Genomic DNA, 24,303 nt, shown 5'->3' with positions numbered 1-24,303 from the left:
TGCGTATCCAGCAGGAAAATACAGTGCTGCTTCGGAGTAACGAACCTAATGTTCTGGAACCAGCAGGAAGTCTCGGGTGTTGACCTACTGCTACTGAGCATCCGCTCACCTGGACCCCGAAGGTGGTGGAGGGGGTAGGTCCACATATGACCAGAGCTAGCAGGGACTGAGCCCTGACCATGTACCAGGTCCTGTTCCAGGCACTCTGTATGTGTTAACTCACTTAATCCTCACAGCGACCCATCCCAGTGGAGGAGATGCTATTTTTGTCTTCTCCATTTTACAGAAGAGATAAAGAAGGATGGAGAGTCCCAGTGACGTGCCTGTGGTCACCCAGCTGAGAAGTGGAGCGCAGGGCTTGAACTCAGGCCACCTGGCAGAGCTTGGTGACCCCTCTGCAGGGGTGAAAGTCTGCCCAGGGCTGAAGGGCAAAGGACTGGCCTGGACCAAGAGCAGATGATACTGCAGACCTGCAGAGGCCTGTAGAGGTAGAGCCACTCAGGCTGCTTAAGGGAAAGTACAAACTGGAAAGCATATGCTCCCTAAAATAGGATCTTGGAGAAATCAATGTGCGACCCCTAGGAAAGAACCTCAAATAGGCAACGTCCAGGAATCAGTAGGGGATATGCTGTGCTGGCCAGAGAATGTTTCCAGGTAAAACAACTCTACACCCAAACTAACGACAAAGAAACGAAGCTAAACTAAACTAAAAAATAAACAACAAAAGCTGCACAGAAAACCACCATGCAGGCAATCACCTCTTCTGATTGCCGATAAAACTGACAGTTCTAGAAATAAAGGGGAATAGATGAAAGGGTTTCAAAATATGGGAGTGATTTTTGTTTTGTCGTTTAATGCCTATGTCTATGTCTGTCACTGTTACATACTCGTTCTGTTTAAAACCCATCCAGATGCCTCCATGGGCTCTATCAGGAGTAGGGGGGGTCCTGTGGCTGCTCCCCAAAGCCAGCAGAGAGCTCTTCACGGGGAGCATGGAGCGCATGCTTGGTAGGCCCTGCTCACAGCCATCACTTCTTCTTGAACACCTGATGGCACACCTGGTCGCCGCACGTCAGCTCCTGCAACATCAGAAAGCAGGTGAGTGACTAACAAGCCAGGCCTTCCTTCTGCCCACCCCCAGCCCTCTGGGTGTCTGTGAGTTGGGGTGGAGCAGGAGCTGGAATAAAGAGGACACTTAGTCATTCTGGGCAAAGAGCATCTCAGAGACCCAATCAGCTGGCATGCCCTGCAGGTAGCAGTAATTTGATTTTGACACTTGAGTTGAGCTTGAACAACTATAAAAATGAAAAATGCAAAGAAATGATCCTCTTGGGCAGGATTTCTCCTACTCTCGTGATTAAAGCAACATCGCTTAATTTATAAAAGGCAGCAAAGCTGCAAAGAAGGGAAGGATCTAGTGGGGAGCCTTTGGAAGGCAAGGGCCTGGTGAGTTGTCCCTGCACCCTGTGGATTTTCTGGCCTCTGGTGATCAGAACGTTGGTTGGTGGCCACACAGGCAATGACAGGGTATGGGCTGCAGAAGGGCTCCCCCAGGCCTGCCTGGGGAGACAAGAAGCTGCCTTTCATCTGGACAGAGGGAGCCCCCAGGCCTTATCTGCGCCTCGTGACCCTTTGAGGGAGGAGAGGAAAAACATGAGTGTGGGAACAACCACAAAAATCATTGCAGTTGATGATGAATCCCTTGGCTTAGCCACAGGGATGGTTGGGGTTTGTACTACAATTTAAAAAATCCACCTTCCAAGCCGGGGCAGGTAGGGAAAACTGTCGATGGAAAACAGTGACTGCCTCCCATTTATCACCAGTCGACATTGTCTCTGAAATAAAGATCTCAGGTGAGGCAAGGCTGGCTCTGAAGGGCACCCTGTGACATGAATACTGACACCAGAGCCAGGTACCTGCTTGACTCCACAGGTGAATGAATAAAGAGCCATCCATTCAATGAGCCATTCATGTAACAAACGGGTGACAATGCATGAAGGAGTGAAAGACTTTTCACTATTTGAGTGTTGGACAAATCACGTGTCTTAAAGACTGAAGAGTGAAAAATTAAGCTATCTAGACGGATATATTCTATACAAGGAAATCAGAAATAATTTATTCCAACTGTTCTGTTCCGGTGTCAAATTAAGCTAAAATATTTGGGGATCAGGTGGACATAGCTTAGGATGTGAGGCCAGTGCCTGTGGTCTACAGGCAGTTCCCAGTGCAACCCGCTCCCACTGCATCCCATGCCCACCGCAACCCCTCTCCTTCCTAGGCTCACATCACTGAGGACTCCTGGTCTCACCCTCCTCCAGGGCATCTTAATTCTGTGCCTCGCATTTCTCCCCGGCTGGTCTTTGACAGGTTCCCTGCATTTCTCCTTGGATCTCGGCTTCCTAACTCAGCATCTTGAACTTTCCTTTTAATTGCAGCCGTTCACAGGAACAGCCATATAGATTTCCTCCTGGAGTCCCCTGAGCCAGATGGGAATGGCTCACGCATTTGACCACACACATTTGGCTGGAGCTTAGGGGAGGAGGGCAGGGCCATTTTTCTTGTCAAAGCGCCTGGCTGGGTGAACCGGCAGTTGGCATAAGCAGAGTGGAGGGGAGCTGGGGACTTACCAGGTGCAGCTTGTCCCCCTCGACCCACTGCTTCCAGCCTCGGTTCTCCTTTTCCCCCTTCTGCACGCACACGAGGGTATCACCTTCCCAGACGATCAGAGTCTGTAATGAGAGGTTTCCAGGCAAATCAAATGTATGGTCTTGATGGGGACTGAACACGTGTAAACCTGCAGCTGCATTTCTGCAGCCACTCCTGGGCTTCTGCTCCGTCCCCAGAGCCGAGCTCTCAGCCACAGCCACGCCAGCCTCCCACCAGCCTCATTTCCACATACGCCCTTCGTTCTAGCCAGACCGACTTATCTTGGCCGGTTCTGTTCTCTTGGAAAGACTTCTAGTCTTCCATTTTACCATATGGTAAAGACAGCATTCCAAATTGGTGGGGGAAAAGATGATGAATTTAACTATGTCACAATGTAAAATTTCTGGAAGGGAAAGATACCTCAAAGTCAACAGATGAATAACACTCTGGGAAAAATAATTGTAACACCTATCAGACAAAGACCTGATTTCTATACATACAAAGGACACCTGTACATCAATAAGGAAAAGATCAATAACCTAATAGGAAATTCAACACAAGACACCAAACCAACAGCTTACAAGGGAAAACAAAACAAAACAAAACACCCTAGCAGATGGCTTTTTTTTTTTTGGCTGTACGCAGGCCTTGTTGTGGCCTCCCCCATTGTGGAGCACAGGCTCCGGACGCGCAGGCTCAGCGGCCATGGCTCATGGGCCCAGCCGCTCCACGGCATGTGGGATCTTCCCGGACCGGGGCACGAACCCGTGTCCCCTGCATCGGCAGGCGGATTCCCAACCACTGCGCCACCAGGGAAGCCCACAGATGGCTTTTAAACATAAGAAAATATATTCAACCTCACTTATAACAAGAGAAATGCAAATTAAGTCTGTTTGTTTTTCAGATACAACTCATCCTGTAGTCAAAGATCAAAGAGTCTAATAACACACTGGGTTGGAGGGGGTACAGAGAAACATGGGCCCTCATACAGGGCTGGTGCATATATAAATCGGTATGAATCTTTTTGCAGGGCAATTTTACATTACCTTTAAGCTATAACATTGTATATACTCTTTGACCTAGAAATTTTACTTCTTAGAATTTTCCCTGCAGGAAACACATTGTGAGGACTGCCCACTGTAGGGAATAACAAAGGCAGGGAAGCTACCTAGTTTGCAGGGGGCTGCACATATGGCCCCAGAGCCAGCCTTGTCATCCAGAATGGGGAGATGGACCTTCTCCTGGTCTTGGGTTTCCTCCAGGCAGCAATGCTGATCAATTAGCACAGGGAAGGCAGCAGAGATGCAGAGCTTGTGCTGGACAACCAGGCTGAGTTGACCAGCAGGTTGGAGAAGCCACAAGAGGCTGAACCACAAGAGGCTCTAACCCCTCTTATTAAATTTACATATTTACAAATTTCACACCCTGCCCCAGTTCCTCTTCCTCCTGTTCCCCCCACTTTACCTGTCTTAGTACCTGCCAGGGGACGATGTGTACTATCCCTAAGTGGTCCTTCAAGGCCACCCACCTCTGTGCCCACATTAGGCTTGCATGTGAGATTGATGGTATCCTCCCCATCCGGGCAGTGGTGGTGTGTTGGTGCTGCCCTACCTCGGGGATGACCCTGATGTGAGTTGGTTTTCTTCCAAATATGTGCAAACCATATTACGCCTCTATGAACAATATTATGCTAAGGACCAGGCATTTATTTTCCTCCCTATCTTGCAAACCCAGTTGGTGATAAACGAACCTGTGTTTTTTGTTTTTTGTTTTTTTTCACTTCAGGTCTGTTTTTTGGTAGATATCTGTTTTCTACAGATTGTTAAGTCTACCTGTTTCTAAAGCCATATTTGACCTTGACTATATTATATATTTTATGTACAATTTTATTCCTCCTTATTTTACTCTTCAGCCCATCGCAGCGTTGTTTGTTACAGCAAAGGCCTGGAAGCCTCATAAATTGCATCAGTGGTGGCTGCTTAAATACGGTGTGGTTCCTCCCCTCTCTGTAGCCCTTGAAAGGAGAAGGCAGTTCTGCACTTACGGAGAAGAGCAGTCTCCATAGTGTATAGTTTAAGTTAAAAAAGCAAGGAGGAGGGCCATGTGCATAAAAGAAAGGAGCAGTGGGGAGGCATGCATATGTTTGTACACGTTCTCTCCAAGGAGGCAAAAAAGCCCCTTAATAGTAATTGTCCCTCGGGAGGGAACTAAGGAGCTGGGGGCCAGGATAGGAAGGAAATTTCACTTTTAGTGTTTAATTTTTTTTTAAAGCATGCGTATGTATTAATATTCCCCAAATTAATTTAAAAATAAAATTCTACATGTTTTCTAAAGAAAACATGTCTCCTCCTCCTTTAGGACCATCTTAAGCCTCACAGTTTTGAATGTCTTAGAGAAGCTTAATTCATAGGTTATTCTCTTTCCTCTTCTGGAAGCGAGATGTTGTCTGGAATATTCCAGAGATCCCTCCCACGCAGACAAGAAAGGACTCACATGTTCTATTTGGGCAAGGTCTGTGTCTTCCAATCCCCCAGCCCATATTTTCTTACACATCAAGGACACCTAATGCATGTTGATTGAATGAATATCTGTCTCCACTCTTTCAGAGGGGCTCGTGAGGGTGACCAAGGAGTTAAGAAGTGGAGTCCTGGAGAATAAGAGGACAAAGACTAGAGGAGCACTACACGCACATGCAAGTGCACACGTGCACACAGACGCAAGATTTTTATGCACTTGGGTGTGCCACCAAGGGTGGGCCACAGAAATTAACCAGAGAGATAGACTCACCCACTCCCTGCTGCGCCTCTCCAGCTAAAGGGTTGCAGTCAAGTTACAGGAAGAAGGTAGTGCCAAGGGCACCTGCTCTGGGTTGTGATTCTCATGGGAACAGCCCTTTGCTGGAGGCTGGGCAAATTCTGTCTGAGTACTTCTCAATCTCGTGTGTGTGTGTGTGTGTGTGTGTGTGTGTGTGTGTGTTTATTAGCCCTGGCTTTTTGCTGCAGGCAAAGCAGACACCAGAAGTGAGAAAGGGGATTATCTCTCTCTGCAGGGCTAAGAGCCGATCCTGGAGAGAGGATGGAACTCAGAGAGGACACAGCATGGAAGGGAGAGGCAGAAGCCTAGGTGTTAACAAATGGAGCCCTTTAAGGGTCAGCAAGGGCCAAAAGGACATGATTTATTTCAGTAAGAGTGAGTCCTCCACCGTCAAAGGTGATAAAAAATGAGTCAGAGAGGACAGGCCTGCTTTTCAATAGCCCACACCCAAAACTGAGAAGCAAAAGGAAAATGAATCATTTGGAACTGATTAGGTTAGAACAGCAGAGGGTTGCAAAAATTCTGAGACAAATTTTCCTGTCATTTCTGGTGTCTGATGAATTGGCCTCACAGCCACACAGTTCAGAAAAGCTTGCCGATCCAGCAACTCCTCGGGGCGGGGATTCTACAAGGGGCCGTTCCAGAGCTCGGAAGTTTAGCGTCTCCTGCCAAGACTGGTTTGATGGAAGCATTTCCAAAGGGCTTTCCATTTCCCACTTTTCTTTTCAAGGAGCCCAAACGTCATTCAACCCTGACTCATTGTCTGAGATGATCAATGTGGCAGGACAACCTGATTGAGAAATAAAATGTGTCCTGCTCTTTTGGCTTTAGAATCATCCCCAAAGAATGGTGACAGCTTTTCCTCCCCACGCCAGGAGAGCAGCCAGAGCTTTGGGGGAAGAGTTGAGACTTTGACTTGGAAGGAACTCCTAGAAGCACCAGAGAAGAGTGGGGCTCTGTGTGTGTGTGTGTGGGGGGGGCTCATGGGGAAAGGGGAAGGGCAGGGTGGAGGGCCCTGCTTCCTTGTGGTGCTCTGAGAGGGTGGCCCTCTGCAGGGCCTGAGAGCATGGATACCTGGGCACAGGAATCTCAGCCCAGCCCTCCTCAGCTTCGGAGCCAGGGCAGAGGTCCTGGTGGCTGCGTTGGCACAGAGGGAGTGGGTGCCATGAGGGCTCAAGCTGCCCACTCCTGTATAAACCACATGGGCTTGCACTGGACTGTGCAGTCCCTGGGGCTCTTGTATGATGCTAAGATTTGGGAGCGGGAATCCTTAAATGCGGCTGAGATTGGATTTTCCCCATTTCTGTTGTTGGCACTGCCCAGGTGTAATTGGATTTGGAAAACCAAAGATGTTCACGCTGAACGTGAATGCGGACAGTGCAACAATCGGTCACTGGGCTGTGATACCACCAGGTGACACAGGAGGAGAGGGGACCTGCCGATGGCCCCGCCTTTCCCACCACTGCCTTACTTCTCCCGCTGCCACCAACCTCTGCCTTATTCACAAACAGCCCCTTGGATGAGGGCCTGCCTATTCTGCAGACTCCAGTTCTCAGGCTTGGAGATAACTCCCCACTCTGCACTCAGAGTTCTCTGCTCATTTTAGGGGTCTCCCCACATCCAAAAGCTTCAAGCGGCTAGAAGTGTGCCTTCTGATGCACGGAGGATTTCCTCGATTATGTCCTGAGATAACTTAAGGTGAGGCTGAGACTGAAGCCATTAGCTTGCCAGAGATTTATCTGGGTTTCTAGGATTGGAGAAAGCCTGACTTCATCTAGTCTACTGATTTTTTGGTGTGACCTGCATTGCATTTTTCTAAAAAAAAAAAAATTAGGGCTTCCCTGGTGGCACAGTGGTTGAGAGTCCACCTGCCGATGCAGGGGACGCGGGTTCGTGCCCCAGTCCGGGAAGATCCCACATGCCGCGGAGCGGCTGGGCCCATGAGCCATGGCCGCTGGGCCTGTGCATCGGAGCCTGTGCTCCGCAACGGGAGAGGCCGCAACAGTGAGAGGCCCGCGTACCGCAAAAAAAAAAAAATTAAATCAGTTGGGATCATCTAAAATTGAGATATTTCATATAAGAACATATGAATGCTCAACAGCTCCTGAAAAGAAAAAAAATTCTAGCAACACGAGGCCTCAGTCCTCCATGGCAATCCTTGGCTGCTGCTGAGGAGCTGCTCCCAGGATGAAGCTATGCTATCCCGCTGGCACTCTCAAAGTCCTTCCCTATGAGTCCACCTGGCCTCTTCGCTTTGCCTGCCAGGCCCATGTCAGTGTATGAGTTGCCCTCCTACCCTGGATCCTGGAGAGGTCAGCATCCTTTAATCCCTCCTTGGCTTATAAGCTTCATGCAGAAGCCAGCCTGCTTCTTCCCACTAAACTTTCAATACTTGCTTATTGCCAGCATCATTAAGTTCATTCTGGTCCCCCTCTCCTGATGCCTCCCAGTTTGTTTCTGTCATTTTTTCATTGTGCAGCTAAACAGCCAGCCCCTGCACCAAGACCGTGTGGATGAAAACTCCACTCTGGTCAGTACCTTAATATTCCGGTTGTCCAGGCCCTTTGTGTACTCGTCAAACTCCACCCCGACTGTGAAATCCAAGTCATAGTTTCGGAACGTGCTGTTGGTTTTCGTCTTGAACTTATCACCGTTTTGCTCAATGATCTTCGTCTGATTCAGATGGATGGCGATCTTGCGGGTGGCAAAATCAATATCTGTTGGCAAAGGGAGTTGTGGAGGTTATGATGTGCTCAGCCAGACTCATTCATTTCTTTAACAAGGCTGAACACTCAGGACCAGAGACGCAGATCTCAGGCTGGCCACATGCTTCGCTCAAGTGGGAAACAAGAGCTGTCTTGCACACGGCCAGTTTGGGCATCTCAGTCAACTGTCGGGAAACCCAGGGTCCCTGGGCATCTCCTCGGGAGCCCTGGTGGGAGGGGAGGTAGTACCCCTGAGCTGCAACTCCCCAGTGTGTGTGTGTGCACACCCATGCACACATACACATATACACACGCACACGCCTACATATACACACGCACATGCCCCTGCCCTCACAGCAGTTCCCTTCTATCTATTTGACATATTGGTTTCCTCCTAAGAGTTTGCTGAACAGAAGACTTCATGGTTTAAAAGGAAAAAGACTGTTTAAAAATAACCAGTCTAGGGGCTTCCCTGGTGGCGCAGTGGTTTAGTGTCTGCCTGCCGATGCAGGGGACACGGGTTCGTGCCCCAGTCCGGGAAGATCCCACATGCCGCCGAGCAGCTGGGCCCGTGAGCCATGGCCGCTGAGCCTGCACATCCAGAGCCTGTGCTCCACAACGGGAGAGGCCACAACAGTGAGAGGCCCGCGTACCGCAAAAAAAAAAAAAAAAAAAACCAGTCTAGATCCTGGGTAAAGATGGCTCTTTTGTTCATACCCACTGAAGGGAAGAACACCTACAAACTTCCATTTTTACAGCAGATCTGGGGGATGTTCTGCCTCAGTCATGGCCCCAGCACAGCTTAGGCATATTTCAGACACTTAATAAACACGTGCTCAGAGATTTCTTTTGTTGTTTTTAAGGAAAAGATGAATAATTGTTTATATTTTTATTATGAAAGATTTCAAAGAAACCAAAGTAGAGGGGAGAGTACAAGGAACCCGGCACACCCATCACGCAGATTCAACAATTGTCAAGGTTTTGCTGCACCTACTCCATTTACAGCTTTTTTTTGCCTTGATATTTTAAAGAAAATCTTATTCATTTCTTAGAGACCATTTGTAAGTAAAAGGGAACATGCCCTTCAATAGGGTGTTTCATTTCCTAAGCTTTACATTTTACGGTAAGAAGCTAAGTGCTGAGCCCACCTCCTGTTAACCTCTGATTGTGCATAAAATGTCACCCAAGCCAAAACGTCACTGTCCTATAGAAATGATGTAGAAACAGGATAATACTGGAACTGCTAAATTTCTACCCTTGCTACAAACATCATTAAGCTTTTTGTCTCTAGCCAAATCGTATTTGACCTTTGACCTCCTTTATGCCTGTGAATTCTCCAGATATCTTCGGATGCCAATATAAATCTTTAATTTTTTTTAAAGAAAGTTTACCTGGAAGATTTCAAAAAACACAGATTGATTTGCTCATAACCCAAGGTAATAATGACTTCAAGAGTAAGAACAGTTCAGGTTCACTGAGTGCTGTTTCTCTGAGAATTCCAGCCTCATCGCTATGGTAGTAGGTGATCAAACTTCACACTGTGTGCTGTCTGGTGGGGGATAAATACTAGTGTGCCCATCAGTGAGACCGGCAGTTACCAACAGTTCATGGAGCTGTTTTCAATTCAGAGAATGAACATCTCTGATGGTCGCATCCCCACCTCTTCTGCTGTCCTTCCCTGGTAGCCAAGCATCCCTTCCCTCACCCTCTTTCCCCATTTCCCTTCTGACACATTTCTTCCTGAATCCCTCTTTGGTCATTCTCACCTTCCTTCTCCTAAAGGACCAAGAAGAAGAGGTCCAAGCTGGATGCTTGGACCACAGCAGAATCCAGGAGGGACCTTGGCTGGTCTTTTGGATTCTAAATTCTATAAAGTCAGCTTTTATCATAAGAGAATAATTTCAAGTAATAACAGGCATCCCAACAGGTAAAAGGATTATATACCTGTATCCTAAGTTGAAAAGAGAAATAGGTTCAAGTTGGCCTGAGGTGGTGTATGAATGCCAGTGCTTTGCTCAACTATTGTTCACTACTGTTGGTTGAGAACTTGCCCGGTCTAAGAATTCACCAGTGGTTGCCCATCAGGATTACCTGGGAAGATGTAAAAACTACAGATTTCGGGGCCTCATCTCAGACAGCAATTGTTTTCTAGGCTTAGGGCTCTACAAGAATTCGGAGCTGGAGCAACCACGTTCCAACGCTGGACATTTTCTGAGAGCTTCAGCTTTGTGGCATATGAAATTGTACCGGGTCATGTCCAAGCCACACAGCCTGCAGGCCCCAGGGCATGGGGGTAGATAAATGCTGTCTCTGCTGCTGTGAACCCTCCTAGGCATCTAGGCCAGTGTTCAAAGAGCCCAGGGTGCCCCACTGTATTTGCCATGGACTCAGCCTATAAAAGACTGGTGGTCAAAAAAAATTTTTTTAAGGGGAGCTCATGATCAGCTAAGTTTGAGAAATGAGCCATTAAAACCAAGACAGGCTGGCTGCTTTCACAGAGACTTTAATCTGGGGAAAATGCTTTGTAACTCCAAGAGCAGGACAGAAGATGCAGGCTTTCCCAATCTTAGGTGGCTGTAGAACCCTCCTTGGTGGGGTCTCCAGCTGGCCAGGGTTCCACAGAACATAATACAGGAAGGGTTGACAAAACCCTTTCTGAGGCATTCATCTCTGTCATCTGGTCCCTGCAATTATGGTAATATCCCTTGTTTAATTTTTCTCCCTTTAAGGCAACTGCTGGCCTGTTTGGAAAGGAAAAGACTAGACAGGACCAAGTGGTCAACTATATCGGACTTCAAAATGAATCCTTCCTTAAAACTGCTAAAAGCCGCGAAAGAACGTTTTCTGCATTCCAGTCGGTATAAACACGTGCTTGTGCTAGGCAGAGGCTGACGTGTTACACTCCAGTTCGTGTTTCTCTCCTTCTGCCCCAGGAACACAGCCTGAAGAGCCAGGTGACATCTAACTTCAGCTCCATCGCTGGACACTAGGGTCCAGATCTGGAAGCAGCAGAGAGCAGTAGCTATAAGTAGAGTTATTACTAATTGCATCAGGCTGTGTTTGATGGTGTTTGTGAAGAGATCTGCCCAGTGGCTGGTGGCTTGTGGTAATGGCCCCATAAGTGGTAGCTGCTGGCACCATCATAATCAGCTCCCTGATCTCGTAAGCTGGTTTCCTGGGAGCCCTCTGCATTTTTCCAGATACTCCCTGCACATCTGGCCCCTGAATCCCTGACCCTCTCCTCCCAGCCCCAGCCTTGCCTGCGCCAGCATGTCTGTTCTTTCTTGTCTCCTTTCTCACCTGCTTTCCAGGCCCAGGGTTTAACCCGCAGGAGGTACTACCTGGCATTTTCCTCTTTTTCATGGAGTTTATTATTTTTTTCTCCAAAATCTCAGCTCTGTGAGGACAAGGATGATGTTGTCTCTTTGCTCCTGTGTCCCCATAGAACCAGGCCCAGGGCTGGGCACACAGTAGGAGCTCAAGAGATACTTATGGTTTGGTTAACGTGGGCCCCGTGGTCTAGGGCAGTGGTTCTCAAAGTGAGGCCCCTGGGCTGGCAGCATCCACAGCACACGGGACCCTCTTAGAAATGTAAATTCTGGGATCCACCCTAGACCTACAGGGGGTTGGGCCGCTCTTGTTTTTACAAGCCTTCCAAGCGATTCTGTGCATGCCAAAGTTTAGAACTTCTGGCATAAAAGAGTGAGGGTCAGATCCAGGCATAAATCCTGTCTCTGATCTCCCAGCTTTGTGACCTCAGAGAAGTCACTTTCCCTTTCTGAGCCTCAGTTTCTCACAGTAAAATGGGGAAAAGAAAGCTTATCTCATAGGGTTATTTATGTAAGGATTCAGTTAAAATAATGGCAAAAGTGCTTTACACAGTGCCGAGGAGCTGGTGGGCATTTGATGCACATTGGCCTCCACTCCTTGGCCTTTTCCACTCTGGTCAAACAGTGGTCACATCGGCATTCAGTCCAGAGTGAAATATTCAAGTCATGTTTATGCATCTCCACAGCCATCTGCCACTCCATGCAGCCCAAGTGTCCTGGCCTCTGAAGAAACAGTCAGAATGGTGGCTGATCTACCCCTCCCTCCGTCACATAGCCCTGGCCTGTCACATGGGCGTTTAATCCGGCCTGGCCAAACCTTTTTTTCGCATGGACTGGTTTCCTCATTCCATAGGTTGACCAAAGGGTAGAAACGACTTTAGTTCCTGCTCTAGCCCTCTGTGCTGAGTGAGGAGAAGCTTAGGCTGTGCTAAACCATGCTGGAGCCACAGTTAGGAGCTGAGGAAAGAAAACCACAGGTCATGTGTTAACCAGATGAAACAGAGGGGAGGGCACCAGGTAAAACTGCAGTTGACCCTTGAAAGACACGGGTTTGAACTGCACGGGTCCACTTACATGTGGATTTTTTTCAATAGTAATTACAGAACTACACCATCTGCGGTTGGTTAAATCCACGGATGCAGAACCACGGATACGGAGGAACTGCATGTATACGGAGGGCCAACCATAAGTTACACGCGGAGTTTTGACTGCACGGAGAGCAGGGCCCCTAACACACCGCTGCTCCTCTGCACCCCACTTTTGTTCAAGGGTCAACCGTACTAAGGAAGAATTGGGAAGTAGACATTAGAGAAATTTAGAAGTCCACATTTAAGTGGTCTTCAGAGAGCAACTCTATTTTCAGTCCACAGATGTGGAAATCAAAGCCCAGAGAATTTAAGTGGCTGGTTCAGAGTTGCCCAGCTAGGACAGCACTCCTGGCAGTTTGCCTACAAACACATTCTGTTTATCGTTCACAACTAAAACACATTCTGTTTAAGGCTCCCCAAATGGAAATGACTGCTTGTCCCTGGTTGCCCAGAGAGGTAGATCACAGCTAAAAATGTCTACTGCCAAGAGAAGAGGTTTGTCCTGGAAACACCACCCCCAGTCAGTCTTTCCGACCAGAGCCGGGGAATCTTACTAGCGGCTCTATGCAAATTGAATCAAACATTGCTTCTTCTCTGGGTTGAAAAATGGCTTGGCCTCTTGCTACGCTTCACCGTGTGTGCAGGCTAGTTAATCATGTCATCCCTGCTCCACCCCAGGGAAGGGAGCCAAACATTCTGTCGGTGGATTTGTGATATTTCTAATCAAAAGGAAACGTTTAACTGCAGCTGTAGAATACACAGGCATACACACACAGATTACAAAAACACTTACTCTTTGTACTTTGCAGGGAAAATTATTTTCCTGGTATGGTGTCTGAACACCAGGGTTATCAAATATGTTTCATCTGCTTTTCTGGATTAAAGGTGTCTCCAAGCCTGATTTATAGCCAGGTGAAATGAATTTCTATCTCAGAGGAAAACGTCCAAAGGCCAGCTATCTCTGAATAATATATATGGCTTATAGTTGCTGCAGAAGAAAAAAAAAAACCACTGAAGTGACTTTATTAAAGCATGCTTTTCATAACTGCATTTTGAACAATGCAGGCCATAACGTTGAAATATGAGTATGCTACTCAACATTAAAATGCTTTGTAATATGCTTGTGGAAAAAGCTAAAGTTGTAGGCTAAAAGGGCAGGCACAATTTGTAAATTAAAGAGCAGAGATGCACACATTTTCATCATATGAAATCTGAAACCCATTCTAAGTGCAGCTTCCACGGGCTTCGAACCTGAACTCCTTAATTCACAAATCCTCAGCACTCAGGCATTGTGAGAAGCAGAGTGGAAGAGCAACCTTCTCCGTCTTTCCATGCCATTTCCGCCTCCAGATAATCCACGGAAAGAGGAACTGTCCTTGCCCCTTCCTGGCTCCTTCTCTCTTACCCTCAGGGACACCTCCAAATGCATTCAACCCCTTCCCTGGGGTGCCTCCCTGCTCCCTTTGTACTTTTCACCTCCCCCCCATAGTCTAGTCTGCACCATTGGGATGGGGGTCAAGGAGGAGAAGCTGCCACTACACGCCAGGGGAGACCCATAGGAAGGGACCAAACTTATCTTTACCTGGGCTTTTCCCACCTACAGCACTGTCCCTGTTTGAAAGTCCAACCAGATGCCACACAAGTAAAGTCTTTGGCCAGTGTCTAACTTTATTGACTTGTGAGCACTGGCAGGAATCCAAATGCCGTGAAATTAACTCCTCATTGGGTCATCAGACATTCATTCATTCATTCATGTAGTCATTCATTCATTTTTACCCAGGGACTCCGAGTGACCCTCTTGCAATGTATCTGAGGGTCCTGCCTGCCTGCTTCGGAGGTCCCCATCCTGATGAACTTTGCTCCGCACGAAGCTCCCCCTCCCCTAACCCCACACTTAGCACCTGCACCTGGAACCGAGCTATGGCAAGTGCTTGGGGGTTAGAAGCAGGCAGACCAGGCTCCTCTCTGAGCAGCACCAATTTCCAGCCACAAGTGATCCCAGAAAAGTTCCTTCACTTCCCTGACCTTCAGGTTCCTCACTCCTTAAAATGGCAAGCTTTATTTTGGCTTTATCCAAATTCTTTATCCAAATTCTTTTGGCTTTATCCCTGACTCTACCCTAAGCTCTAGATCTTATATCAACATGCCAATTTTCATATTCCACTTGGATGTGTAATGGGCATCTGTAATCAAAAGATGTAAATCAGAATTCTTAATGCATTCCCCCCTACCTGGCACCCCTGTCCAAACTCACTCCCCACCATGTCTTCCCCATATCAGCTGATAGGGTCACAGCCTTCCCAGCTATTCAGGCCTAAGCCTGGGGGCCGTCTTCATTTCTTCCATTTCCTCTCACTTCATTTTTATCTGCAAGCCCTGTCAGCTTTACCATCAAAATATACACTGAATCTGTCCTCTCTTCTCCAGCCCTGGGCACCGCCCTAAACCAACCATCATCATTTCTTGCCTGAACAACACAGAAGCTTCCTTAATGGGCCTCTGTGTTTCTAGTCTTGCCCTCCTGTGATTCATTCTTCACGCTGTAGTCATAGCGAACCTTAAAGAATATGAATAAGATGGATTAAGTCTGCCCATCATAAGGCCTGACCTACCCCTGGGCTCACCACATGCCCAACACACCAGCCTTTGCTGTGCCCTGTGCCCAGAACAACACTTCTCAGCATTCAAGCCTCGGCTCCAATGTCACCTCCTCAGACAACCTTCCCTGACCACCCATCACTCTCCACCCAAGAATTCTGCACTTACCACTACTCAAAGAGTCTTAAACTATTACCCTCTCAGTCTCCCACTAGCGTGCCCACTCCACAAGGGCAGGGAACTTGTTGCCTCGTTTACCAACGCTTCACCAATGCCTAGAGCTCTTCCTGGCATGTCATAGGTGCTCAAGGCATTTGTTGAAACTGAATTAATTAAATGACATAATGTATAGAAAGCTCACGCTAGCACGATGCTTATCATGGCATGAGAATGTTTTGTGCATGTGCTCACCTCTGATGTTACACTTTGGCCCCTTACAGTCAGGACAGGCTTTTGAACATTGTGGGTAATCAGGAAAGATTTCCTGGCAAAGACCACTCAGGTGGCACCTGCTTGACTTCAGCCTCTAAAGCTACCGCTTTCCTGGTAGAATTTTCCAGAGACCAACTAGGACTTTTTGCAGTAGCCACTGCTCTTTTAAATCTGTACATGTTGATTTCAATGAAAAGATGCTCTTTATAGAAGATGATCCTCACCTTCTTTTGTGAATTAAGAGAACTGGATTTTTCCTAATGGTTACAATTTATTGAACAAAGATTTCCTAAAATATGTCTAAGTTTAATGTTAACCGAGTACTTTTATTTTTACTTATTTATTTATTATTTATTTTTGGCTGTGCTGGGTTTTCATTGCTGCACGAGGGCTTTCTCTAGTTGAGGCGAGCAGGGGCTACTCTTTGTTGTGGTGCGCAGGCTTATTGCGGTGGCTTCTCTTGTTGCAGAGCACGGGCTCTAGGCTCGTGGACTTCAGTAGTTGTGGCGCACGGGCTCAGTAGTTGTGGCACATGGGCTCAGTAGTTGTGGCGCACAGGCTTAGTTGCCCCTTGGCATGTGGGATCTTCCTGGAACAGGGCTCGAACCCCTGTCCCCTGCATTGGCAGGCAGATTCTTAACCACTGGACCACCAGGGAAGCCCCTGAGTACTTTTGGAACAGATGCCTTCCCTTATACAGTCCTGTCTTGCTGATTAAAGTTACATGGTGGGGTTTTATTTCTTAGGCTCACCCCCTGCTTCTTCTCCACTTAGTTACCAAATCTAGTCAGTTTCCTGCTATGGACAACCCCTTGGACACCCTCCCTGGCACTGTTCTCGCAGCTTCCCAGGACGGCTGCAACCACTTCCTCCTTCAGTTCTCTGACTGTCTCTGCTGATCTATTCACGCCCTGGCTGTCAGGGTGCTCACGGCCCTTCTCTCCTCTGTACACAGTTCTTCCCAGGACCCTCTCCTTACCTGGTGCCCTTGGGTGATGGTCACACATGGTGTCACACCGCTTCAGGATCCAGTCCTGGTACCTTTCTGACTCTTCTTACCCCTGCGGCCGCCCTTGCACTTCACTCCCTGGTAATATGGCTTCTGCTTCCTTTGGCCACCCACATCCTCATCAGTCTGACCTTGGCACATGCTCACAGGTCCAGGCCTGAATCTATCCTTGTGTGGAGCACTCCTCTCCTTCCTTCAAAACCCCACCCAGGGGCTTCCCTGGTGGCGCAGTGGTGGAGAGTCCGCCTGCCGATGCAGGGGACATGGGTTCGTGCCCCGGTCCGGGAAGATCCCATATGCCGCGGAGCGTCTGGGCCCGTGAGCCATGGCCGCTGAGCCTGCGCGTCTGGAGCCTGTGTTCCGCAACGGGAGAGGCCACAACAGTGAGAGGCCCGCGTACTACAAAAAAAAAAAAAAAACAACCCACCCAGAAGTACTCAGGAAACCTCCAATGATCCATCAGTTGTAGCTCCCTCCACCCTCACCGCCACACACACTGTTTTAAAAAATTATGTACATTTCAGGTATACAGCATCATAATTCAACATCTCTATAGACTGCAGAGTGATCACCACCACAAGTCTAGTTACCATCCATCACCATACAGTGCACACACTTCCGGTCACCATTGTTCTATTGTCACTATAGTCCTTTCAGGCCCAAGGGACAGAATCACCCACTGTCCCATCTGTGGCAGACTATACTTTCTTTAATGGCTGCAACACCACCACCTCTCATCCTACAGGCTGTTCTTACAATATGATTTTGACATTTTGAGAGGCAGGGTCTATGTACCTTCCCCTTGAATGTGGGTGGGCTCATGACTGCTTCAACCAATAGCATACGGTGGAAGTGATGCTGTGTGATTTCTGAGTCTGGGTCATACAAGGTCATTCAGCTGCTGGCTCCTGTCTCTTTAGACACAACCAGAGTGCTATGAGGAAACGCAGGCCACATGGGTCACCACATGTAGATACATCCACAGCCCCTTCTGAGGTCTCAGTGGCTGGCCAGCACCAACTGCCAGATACAGGAGCCAGAAACCTTTGAGATGGCTCTGGCCCCAGCCACTGTCCTACTGCAATGGAATGAGAGCCTCCTAGCAAGGACCCCCTACGTGAACCTGGTCAGCTCCCATAACTATGAGAGACAATGATAAAATCTCTGTATAATAAAGTCAAGCCACCACATTTTGGGGGTGATTTATCACACTATAATAGAGAACAGGAATGCAATTTGTACAAGGCTATAGCTTGACTGTCTGCACCAGTTTGAGCTCCTTGAGAACAGAGGCTGGGCCTGGGCCTGCTGCAGATGGCACCGTCCCTGGCTTCCACGGGTGACGTCTAAAGCTTTGGTAAAGAAGCTGAATGATTCCCCATGTACGTGCAGTGCTGGTCTCACTCCAGGGCAGAGTGAATGGACTCTCCCCCAGCGTTCTTTCACAGCACGGGGACCTCACTTTGAGAGGTCTGCCCTTTAGATTGAAGACCAATCCTCCACTCCCTGACCCCCCGGTCCAAGCTGAAGGAGGACCTCAGGGCATGACAGATTCCTCAGGATAGAGGAGTTCACCAGCTGCTCTCATCACTGTCAAGAAAGAATCTAGGGCCTCAGGAAACACAAGGTCTAAGAAGGCAGGAGAGGAGGTACCATTGACCCTTGTCACCCATTCTCTGAACAGCGAATGACTTTGAAAATTTGGGGCAAACCCAAAGGTTGTCCTGACATGTCATTGCTGAGGCTGGCAGCTAGGTCATGTGGGGAGGCTGGGGGTGGAGTGAGTCACCAACTGGGAACAAAGACAGTTTGTCCCCAGACCCACCTCTCGACAGGAGTATCTCCTTCCTAGGGAACCAGCCGCCAAGCACACAGAGAAAGCCGACTCCCTGGTGCTAGGGATTAACATCTAAGAAAGAGACAGCTCTTTGGCAGGGAATGGAGTTATACTTAGTGATATTTCCATATCTGGGGATGTGGGAGGATCTCCACATATGTTTTTCCCAAATGCGAAGGGCCTCGTGCTCAAAAGGGCTAGAAGGCAAGCTTCACTGACTTGTCAGTGTTGGGAAAGCCACCCCTGTCTTGTGGGGTGGATGTGGAGGAAATTGTACAGATCTGCTGGGTTGTGTTTTGGTTTTTTTTGGCCACACCGCATGGCATAGTTCCCTGACCAGGGAATGAACCCACGTACCCTGTATTCGAAGCATGGAGTCTTAACCATTGGGCCACCAGGGAAGTCCCTGCTGGGTTGCTTTCAGCAGATTCAGTTGTGGGAGGCCGCCCCACCCAGCTGCTTCTGGCTGAGCCTTTGAGACCTGTCTCCAGTCACTGCCAGTGCCTGTCTGCCCCACTTGTGTCCCCATGGGCAGGTGAGAGGGGTCAGGTGTCCCATGTCCACGGTGGGAAGGTGACTCTGACTGAGTCGTTTCTGCACAGAGCCTCATGGATTCAAGCTGGGGCAAGCTCCTGGGATACTGTAGGCTATCAGCAGCTGGGTAAACCGAGGCACCAAGCACATCCACATTCTGGGTATAGCTAGTACCACCCCCTATGGTGCTAATCTCCATCAGGAAAGTGGGAGCCCACCCCTCTCCACTGCAGAGACTCGTACAAAGAGGTCAACCCGTTTGCTCATTAGAGTGAAATCAATGTAGTTAAGTTGTTGAATTGGAAGTCATGACTGTAGCTCTGAGATAAGAGGTGTCCGATACCAAGGAGAACTGGAAAGGCCACTCCCTTCAAAACTTCCTCGACAGAGACATCCAAATATCACATTCACGACCCACGCACCCCTCCCCCACAAGGAGGGTGTAAGTAGGTGTGAAAGAGTCCAGAGGAAGGCTGCTTTTAGGAAGAGGATGTTTTGGACAGAGCTGACAGGGTGCCCTGCATCCCGGCATCCCCCAGAGGGAATAGGGGATGGTGACAGGAGTGCTTGCCTCTCACCTTAAGACTAGAAAGAGGGGCTCCAGGGGCCCACCCTGTACAGCCGAAAACTAAACTGAGACTCGATTTTGTACCTAAAGTCACCATAGGACTTTATATAATTTAAGAATAAGCAACAAAGGACACAAAGTTGCTTTCTTATTATATTCCCTGAGTTGGGCTCGTTCAGCTCACTGCTGAAAGCTTGAAACCACCAAATAGCTCTTGTTAAAGTACTTTCAATCATTCAGAGCAACAACCAACATCATCTGGAGAAACAAGGCTGGTGTTATTTCTCTATCTGGTGGATGAGGAGACTGGTTCGGAAAGGTTAAAAAATTGGTCAAGGTCAGAGAGAAAGCCTCAGCTGGCCCACTGGTTTGGTTTCCTCCTCTGTATGATCTTGTTCGGAATTCTAGTTCTGAGCTCATTTCCAGCCCATTTACTCACATATGGAAGCAGGATTCCATTTCTAGTCTCACTCAGGGTACTAAAAGCAGGGGCAACAGGGTTAGTGTTCTGATAGGGGGATTTTTGTCTCCTCTCCCCTCTCCCAAGTATATTGGTAACATTCTGTAGCCAGGAGGGGAAAAAAAGCTATCCAGTGTTGTAAACATGTCTAAAGTACATGAAGAAATTTCCAACCTCTGTAAATTGCAAAACATGTCACATGAGCTCTCCTTGTTTGTTGACACGGTGGAAGTGTCATCAAGCTAGAAGTGAATTGCACAGAAAACCCCACAATTCCCATTCTTGATGAGACTTCCCATCATCACATCCAAATTATTGGGCCTCAGACCGCACCCGCAGCCATTTTTTCTCATGCTTCATGTAGGGAAGTTCCAGCTGGGAGCTCCCTATGCGGAGAGATCTAAAGCTAGAAAAGGTGATCAGGAGGTCATTGCAGAAATAAGGACAGGCAGACAATGCTCCTTGCCGGGGCCTGGCCTATAATATCTGCCCCCAAAAGTGAGCTCCCCTCTATGGGCCCACTTGCTCTGGTTTTGTGTGTTTTCTGCCAGCCCCACAAGAGAGCCCACAGGAGAGTCAACTCAGGACACATGATGATGGAGCCCCTGGCTTGGAGCCTAGTTCAGAAGTCAGGTGAGCAGTGAGTTGTTTGATGTATATGATGAAAGCCTTTCCTAGCCTGATTTTCTCTAGGCTGAGAGATGTTATCTACTCTTTTTCTGCTTCTCTACTACAAGACTAATAAAAGAGCAATGCAGGGGTCATATGTGCATAATATCAGATCCAACTGGTTATCTAAGAGACGGCAATCACAAGGCAGGGGAGCTACTGCATTTTCCTCTCAAGTCTGGCTTTCCTCACATATGCATGTGTGTGTGTGTGTGTGTATGTGCCTCCTCCATTCAGTGAATCTTTTCTGTACGCCAAGGACATTGTAGACATAACCCCATTTATTATTGTTCCCAACTTGCCGATGAGGAATCTGAGCCTCAGAGAATGCATATGACTTGCCTGATATTACATAGCTGGTAAGGAGCGAGGAGTGAGGCTTGCACACAGGTCTGGGGAACTCCACAGTGGCACTGCCAGGAGGGCCAGACCACAGTCCTTCCAAAGTTGCCCTCCCTCTCCCTTTCCCACCTCCATCCCCATTCCCACCTCTGGCATCCCCCTTACCCAGAGCCTTCATGTAGCCTTCAAAGTTTTCATTACTCTCCATCTCCCAGGTTCCACTCTGGTCCCTTGTCATGGTGGTGGCCTTTGGTTACCGTGGATGTGTGCTGGATGGCAAGGAGCAGGCTGCAGGGCAAACGTGTTAGAATGAGCTACTTTTATAATCCAGTGGACCAGGTTTATGGCTTTGAAGATAACACGCTCAAAGGTCACAAGCACAGCCCAAAGGAACTTTCCTTTCCTTTGCAAAGTTCAGCAGGACCATGAACAACCCATGCTCAAAACCTGACGTGGCTGGGCGTGGGTGTCCTTGTGACCTCCAACATACACAAGGCCTGGAACAGCTCATTTTTGGCTGGCTGGGCTCCCACAGAGCCCCTGGCCCCATGCAGAATACTCTGTCCAGCAAACACCCAGTACCCACCCAACATGCACAACAGGCCATCAGATCCCAGGCTTCAAACCTGGAGTCTCTCAGCTGTGTAGCCAGAACTTCTGACCTGGCTGGTAAAGTCAAGAAGAGGGGAACTCATGCCTGTGGGCCTCCATCCACTCTACTTTGTGCTGGGCAGGAGACACCTTTCATCTTGTTTTCTTACAAGAGCCCTGAGCTACGTTTGACCATCTCCATTTTACAGATGAGAAAGGCTCAAGGAGGTTAAATCACATGCCTAATAACTACTGGTCAGTGGCCAAACTGGGATTCAAACTCAGTCTTGTCTGGCTCCAAAGTTCTTTCTAAGGAAAAGAGCTTTGTGAAGACAGTGTGCTAAGTTCAGCTTGGAAAGGGCAGCTTGGGTTAGGGTTTGAGTTGAGAACCTGATTCTCACTTGCTTCCCAGCAAGGTACCCTGAGAGCATCTACACAGTGGGGTTACTCAAGAAAAGCATTTTCTGAGAGCATGAATCTACTAAAAGCAAGCAGCACCCAGAGGGAGGCCAGATGGAGGGCAGCAGGGTAGTGGGACTCTGCGTTAGACCCCAGAAAAAATCTGAAGATCACCTGACTAAGCTGAATCACATGGCTGGCATTTGGATAAGGACTCTTGGTTCAGGACTGTTCTTCAAACTGGCTATCCCAGTGGGTCAGAAAATGGGTTGGCTTACTGCTCTGACACATGGTTCTGAGAATTGGGGCTTGAACAGGGGCTCCTATACTCTGAAGAATGGAGGTGTGAGCTGAGATGGATAAACCATGAGTCCCCAGTTTTAATTTTGACAGTTTGAAGCTCTAATGTATATATCCTTGTGCTATGAAATCTAAGCAAGTGGTTCTGCTGTGTGTGGTTTGAGAGGTATAAAATGACACATTTATTTTTCAGTAAATACACTGGAGTCAGAAAGACACACAGTAAAAATTGGCCCAGCTGTTGTCAAAAGACCAATGTAAGTTGAAGGGAAGAGGGTAGTAAAGGACAAGTTCACTACAAATGGAAAATGAGTGAAAGCATCAGAAGTGGACAGATAAGGAGCCTTGGACTTCACCCTTTGAGGTCCAGCCAGAATCTGCTGTATGCTGAGCACTCAGCCTCCTGGGAGCTAGGTATTCCCCTCCAGGCTCAGATTCCGATTCCTATCTGAGTTCCCTGTAGGTCTCCCTTGCAAGAAAGTAACAATAAGCTGGCCACGTAGGGGAGGAGACTGGGGACAAGAATGTGTTTGCCAGTTGCAAACAGCCAGGGACTTGGGTTTTAATGGGCATGGGGGTGGGGGTGGGGGTCATTTACCCTGTGTAAGGCAGGAAGTTGAACCTGAGATGCTTGCATAAAGCCAAAATACTTGATGGACTAGTCCCTCAGTGAGAGTGTGAAATAATCACAATCTACCTAGAGACGACAAGAAGGTTTATTTGGCCTGGGTTCTACGTGAGTTAAGAAAAAAGGTTCTTCATTGTTCTGACTCTGGTTTGGGGTTTGAATTTATGCTGCCTGGTAGTCAACATATTAAAATAAATGCAGTCTTGAGCTTGCAATACTTATAGGCTGTTGGAAAGAAGTAAATGTAAAAGCTGTCTGGAGGGACACACCTTCAGCCCAGAGCAACCAGAATTCTCTGTGATAAAGCCATGCCAAATGTGAGCTCATAATCCAAAATTTCAAAACACACATGAAAATAATCCACCAAAAAGTGAGCACCAGCAGAAACATACAGTCCAATTAGACTTCTAAGAGCTTCAGATAATAAAGACTGTCAGATATAAAGTATAAAATAAGTATGTTAAAATTAAAGAAATTTAAAAGCACTTAAAAACATAAAAAAGGATAAAATGATTTTTTAAAAGACAGATTAAAAATAACCAGAGAGTAGTAGAAATTTAAAAATATAGTCATTAAAAGTAAAAATGTAATAGAGGAGTTAAACAGCTGATTAAACACAGCTGAGGAGAGAATTAGTAAATTGGAAGAGAAAGCTAAGGAAATTACCCAGGATGTATATACCACAGAACACACTGGTGGAAATTTAGAACATCAAAATAAAAATAAAATTCTAAAATCTTACAGAGAAAATAAAAACAATCATATACATTACCTATAGAGAAACAATACAATAATCAAAATGATATCAGACGTCTCAACAACTCTGATGGAAGACAGTGATGGAACTAAGGGGAAATACTTTGAGTAAGAGTTATTAACCCACCCAACTTCATTAAATTATGAGGGTTTAAAAAACTAAAATAGTTTCACATATTATAGTCCCAAACTGGAAATAACCTAAACATCCATCAACAAGTTAATAAAAAAACAAATTGTGGTATATTCACACAATGGAATACTGCTCAACAGTAAAAGGAACAATCTCCTGATATATATAACAACATGGATGAATCTCAGACATTATGCTAAGGGACAGAAATTTGACACAAAAAATCACATACTGCATGTTTCCATTTATATGAAAGTCTAGAAAAAACCCAATCTCATCTGTAGTGATAATAAAATAGGCCAGTGGCTTGATGGGTATGGGAAGAGAAGGTGAAATAGGAAAGGGTACAAGGAATATTTCTTGGGGAGGTAAGATGGAAATGTTCTACAGTTGAGATGGTTGTTGTAAGAAAATTGCCAAACTCAAACACTACAATTGATATCTCTTCCTTTTTATTGTATGTAA

General features: G+C 47.4%; 1 protein-coding gene across 1 annotated transcript; it reads right to left on the bottom strand.

Moving 5' to 3' along the window:
• Positions 1-834: 834 nt before the first annotated feature.
• On the bottom strand, positions 835-21,390 carry RBP2 (retinol binding protein 2). The gene is made up of 4 exons (XM_081234694.1): positions 21,197-21,390; positions 7,999-8,177; positions 2,628-2,729; positions 835-1,079 (listed from the first exon to the last, which is right to left on the bottom strand). Exons 1-4 carry the CDS (start codon positions 21,267-21,269, stop codon positions 1,029-1,031), a joined length of 405 nt encoding a protein of 134 aa, XP_081090820.1. The 5' UTR covers positions 21,270-21,390; the 3' UTR covers positions 835-1,028.
• Positions 21,391-24,303: the final 2,913 nt, after the last annotated feature.

This window comes from Mesoplodon bidens (assembly GCF_964165515.1).
Source record: "Mesoplodon bidens genome assembly, chromosome: 5".
Taxonomy (NCBI): domain Eukaryota; kingdom Metazoa; phylum Chordata; class Mammalia; order Artiodactyla; family Ziphiidae; genus Mesoplodon; species Mesoplodon bidens.
This window is presented reverse-complemented; position numbering and strand designations above follow the sequence as displayed.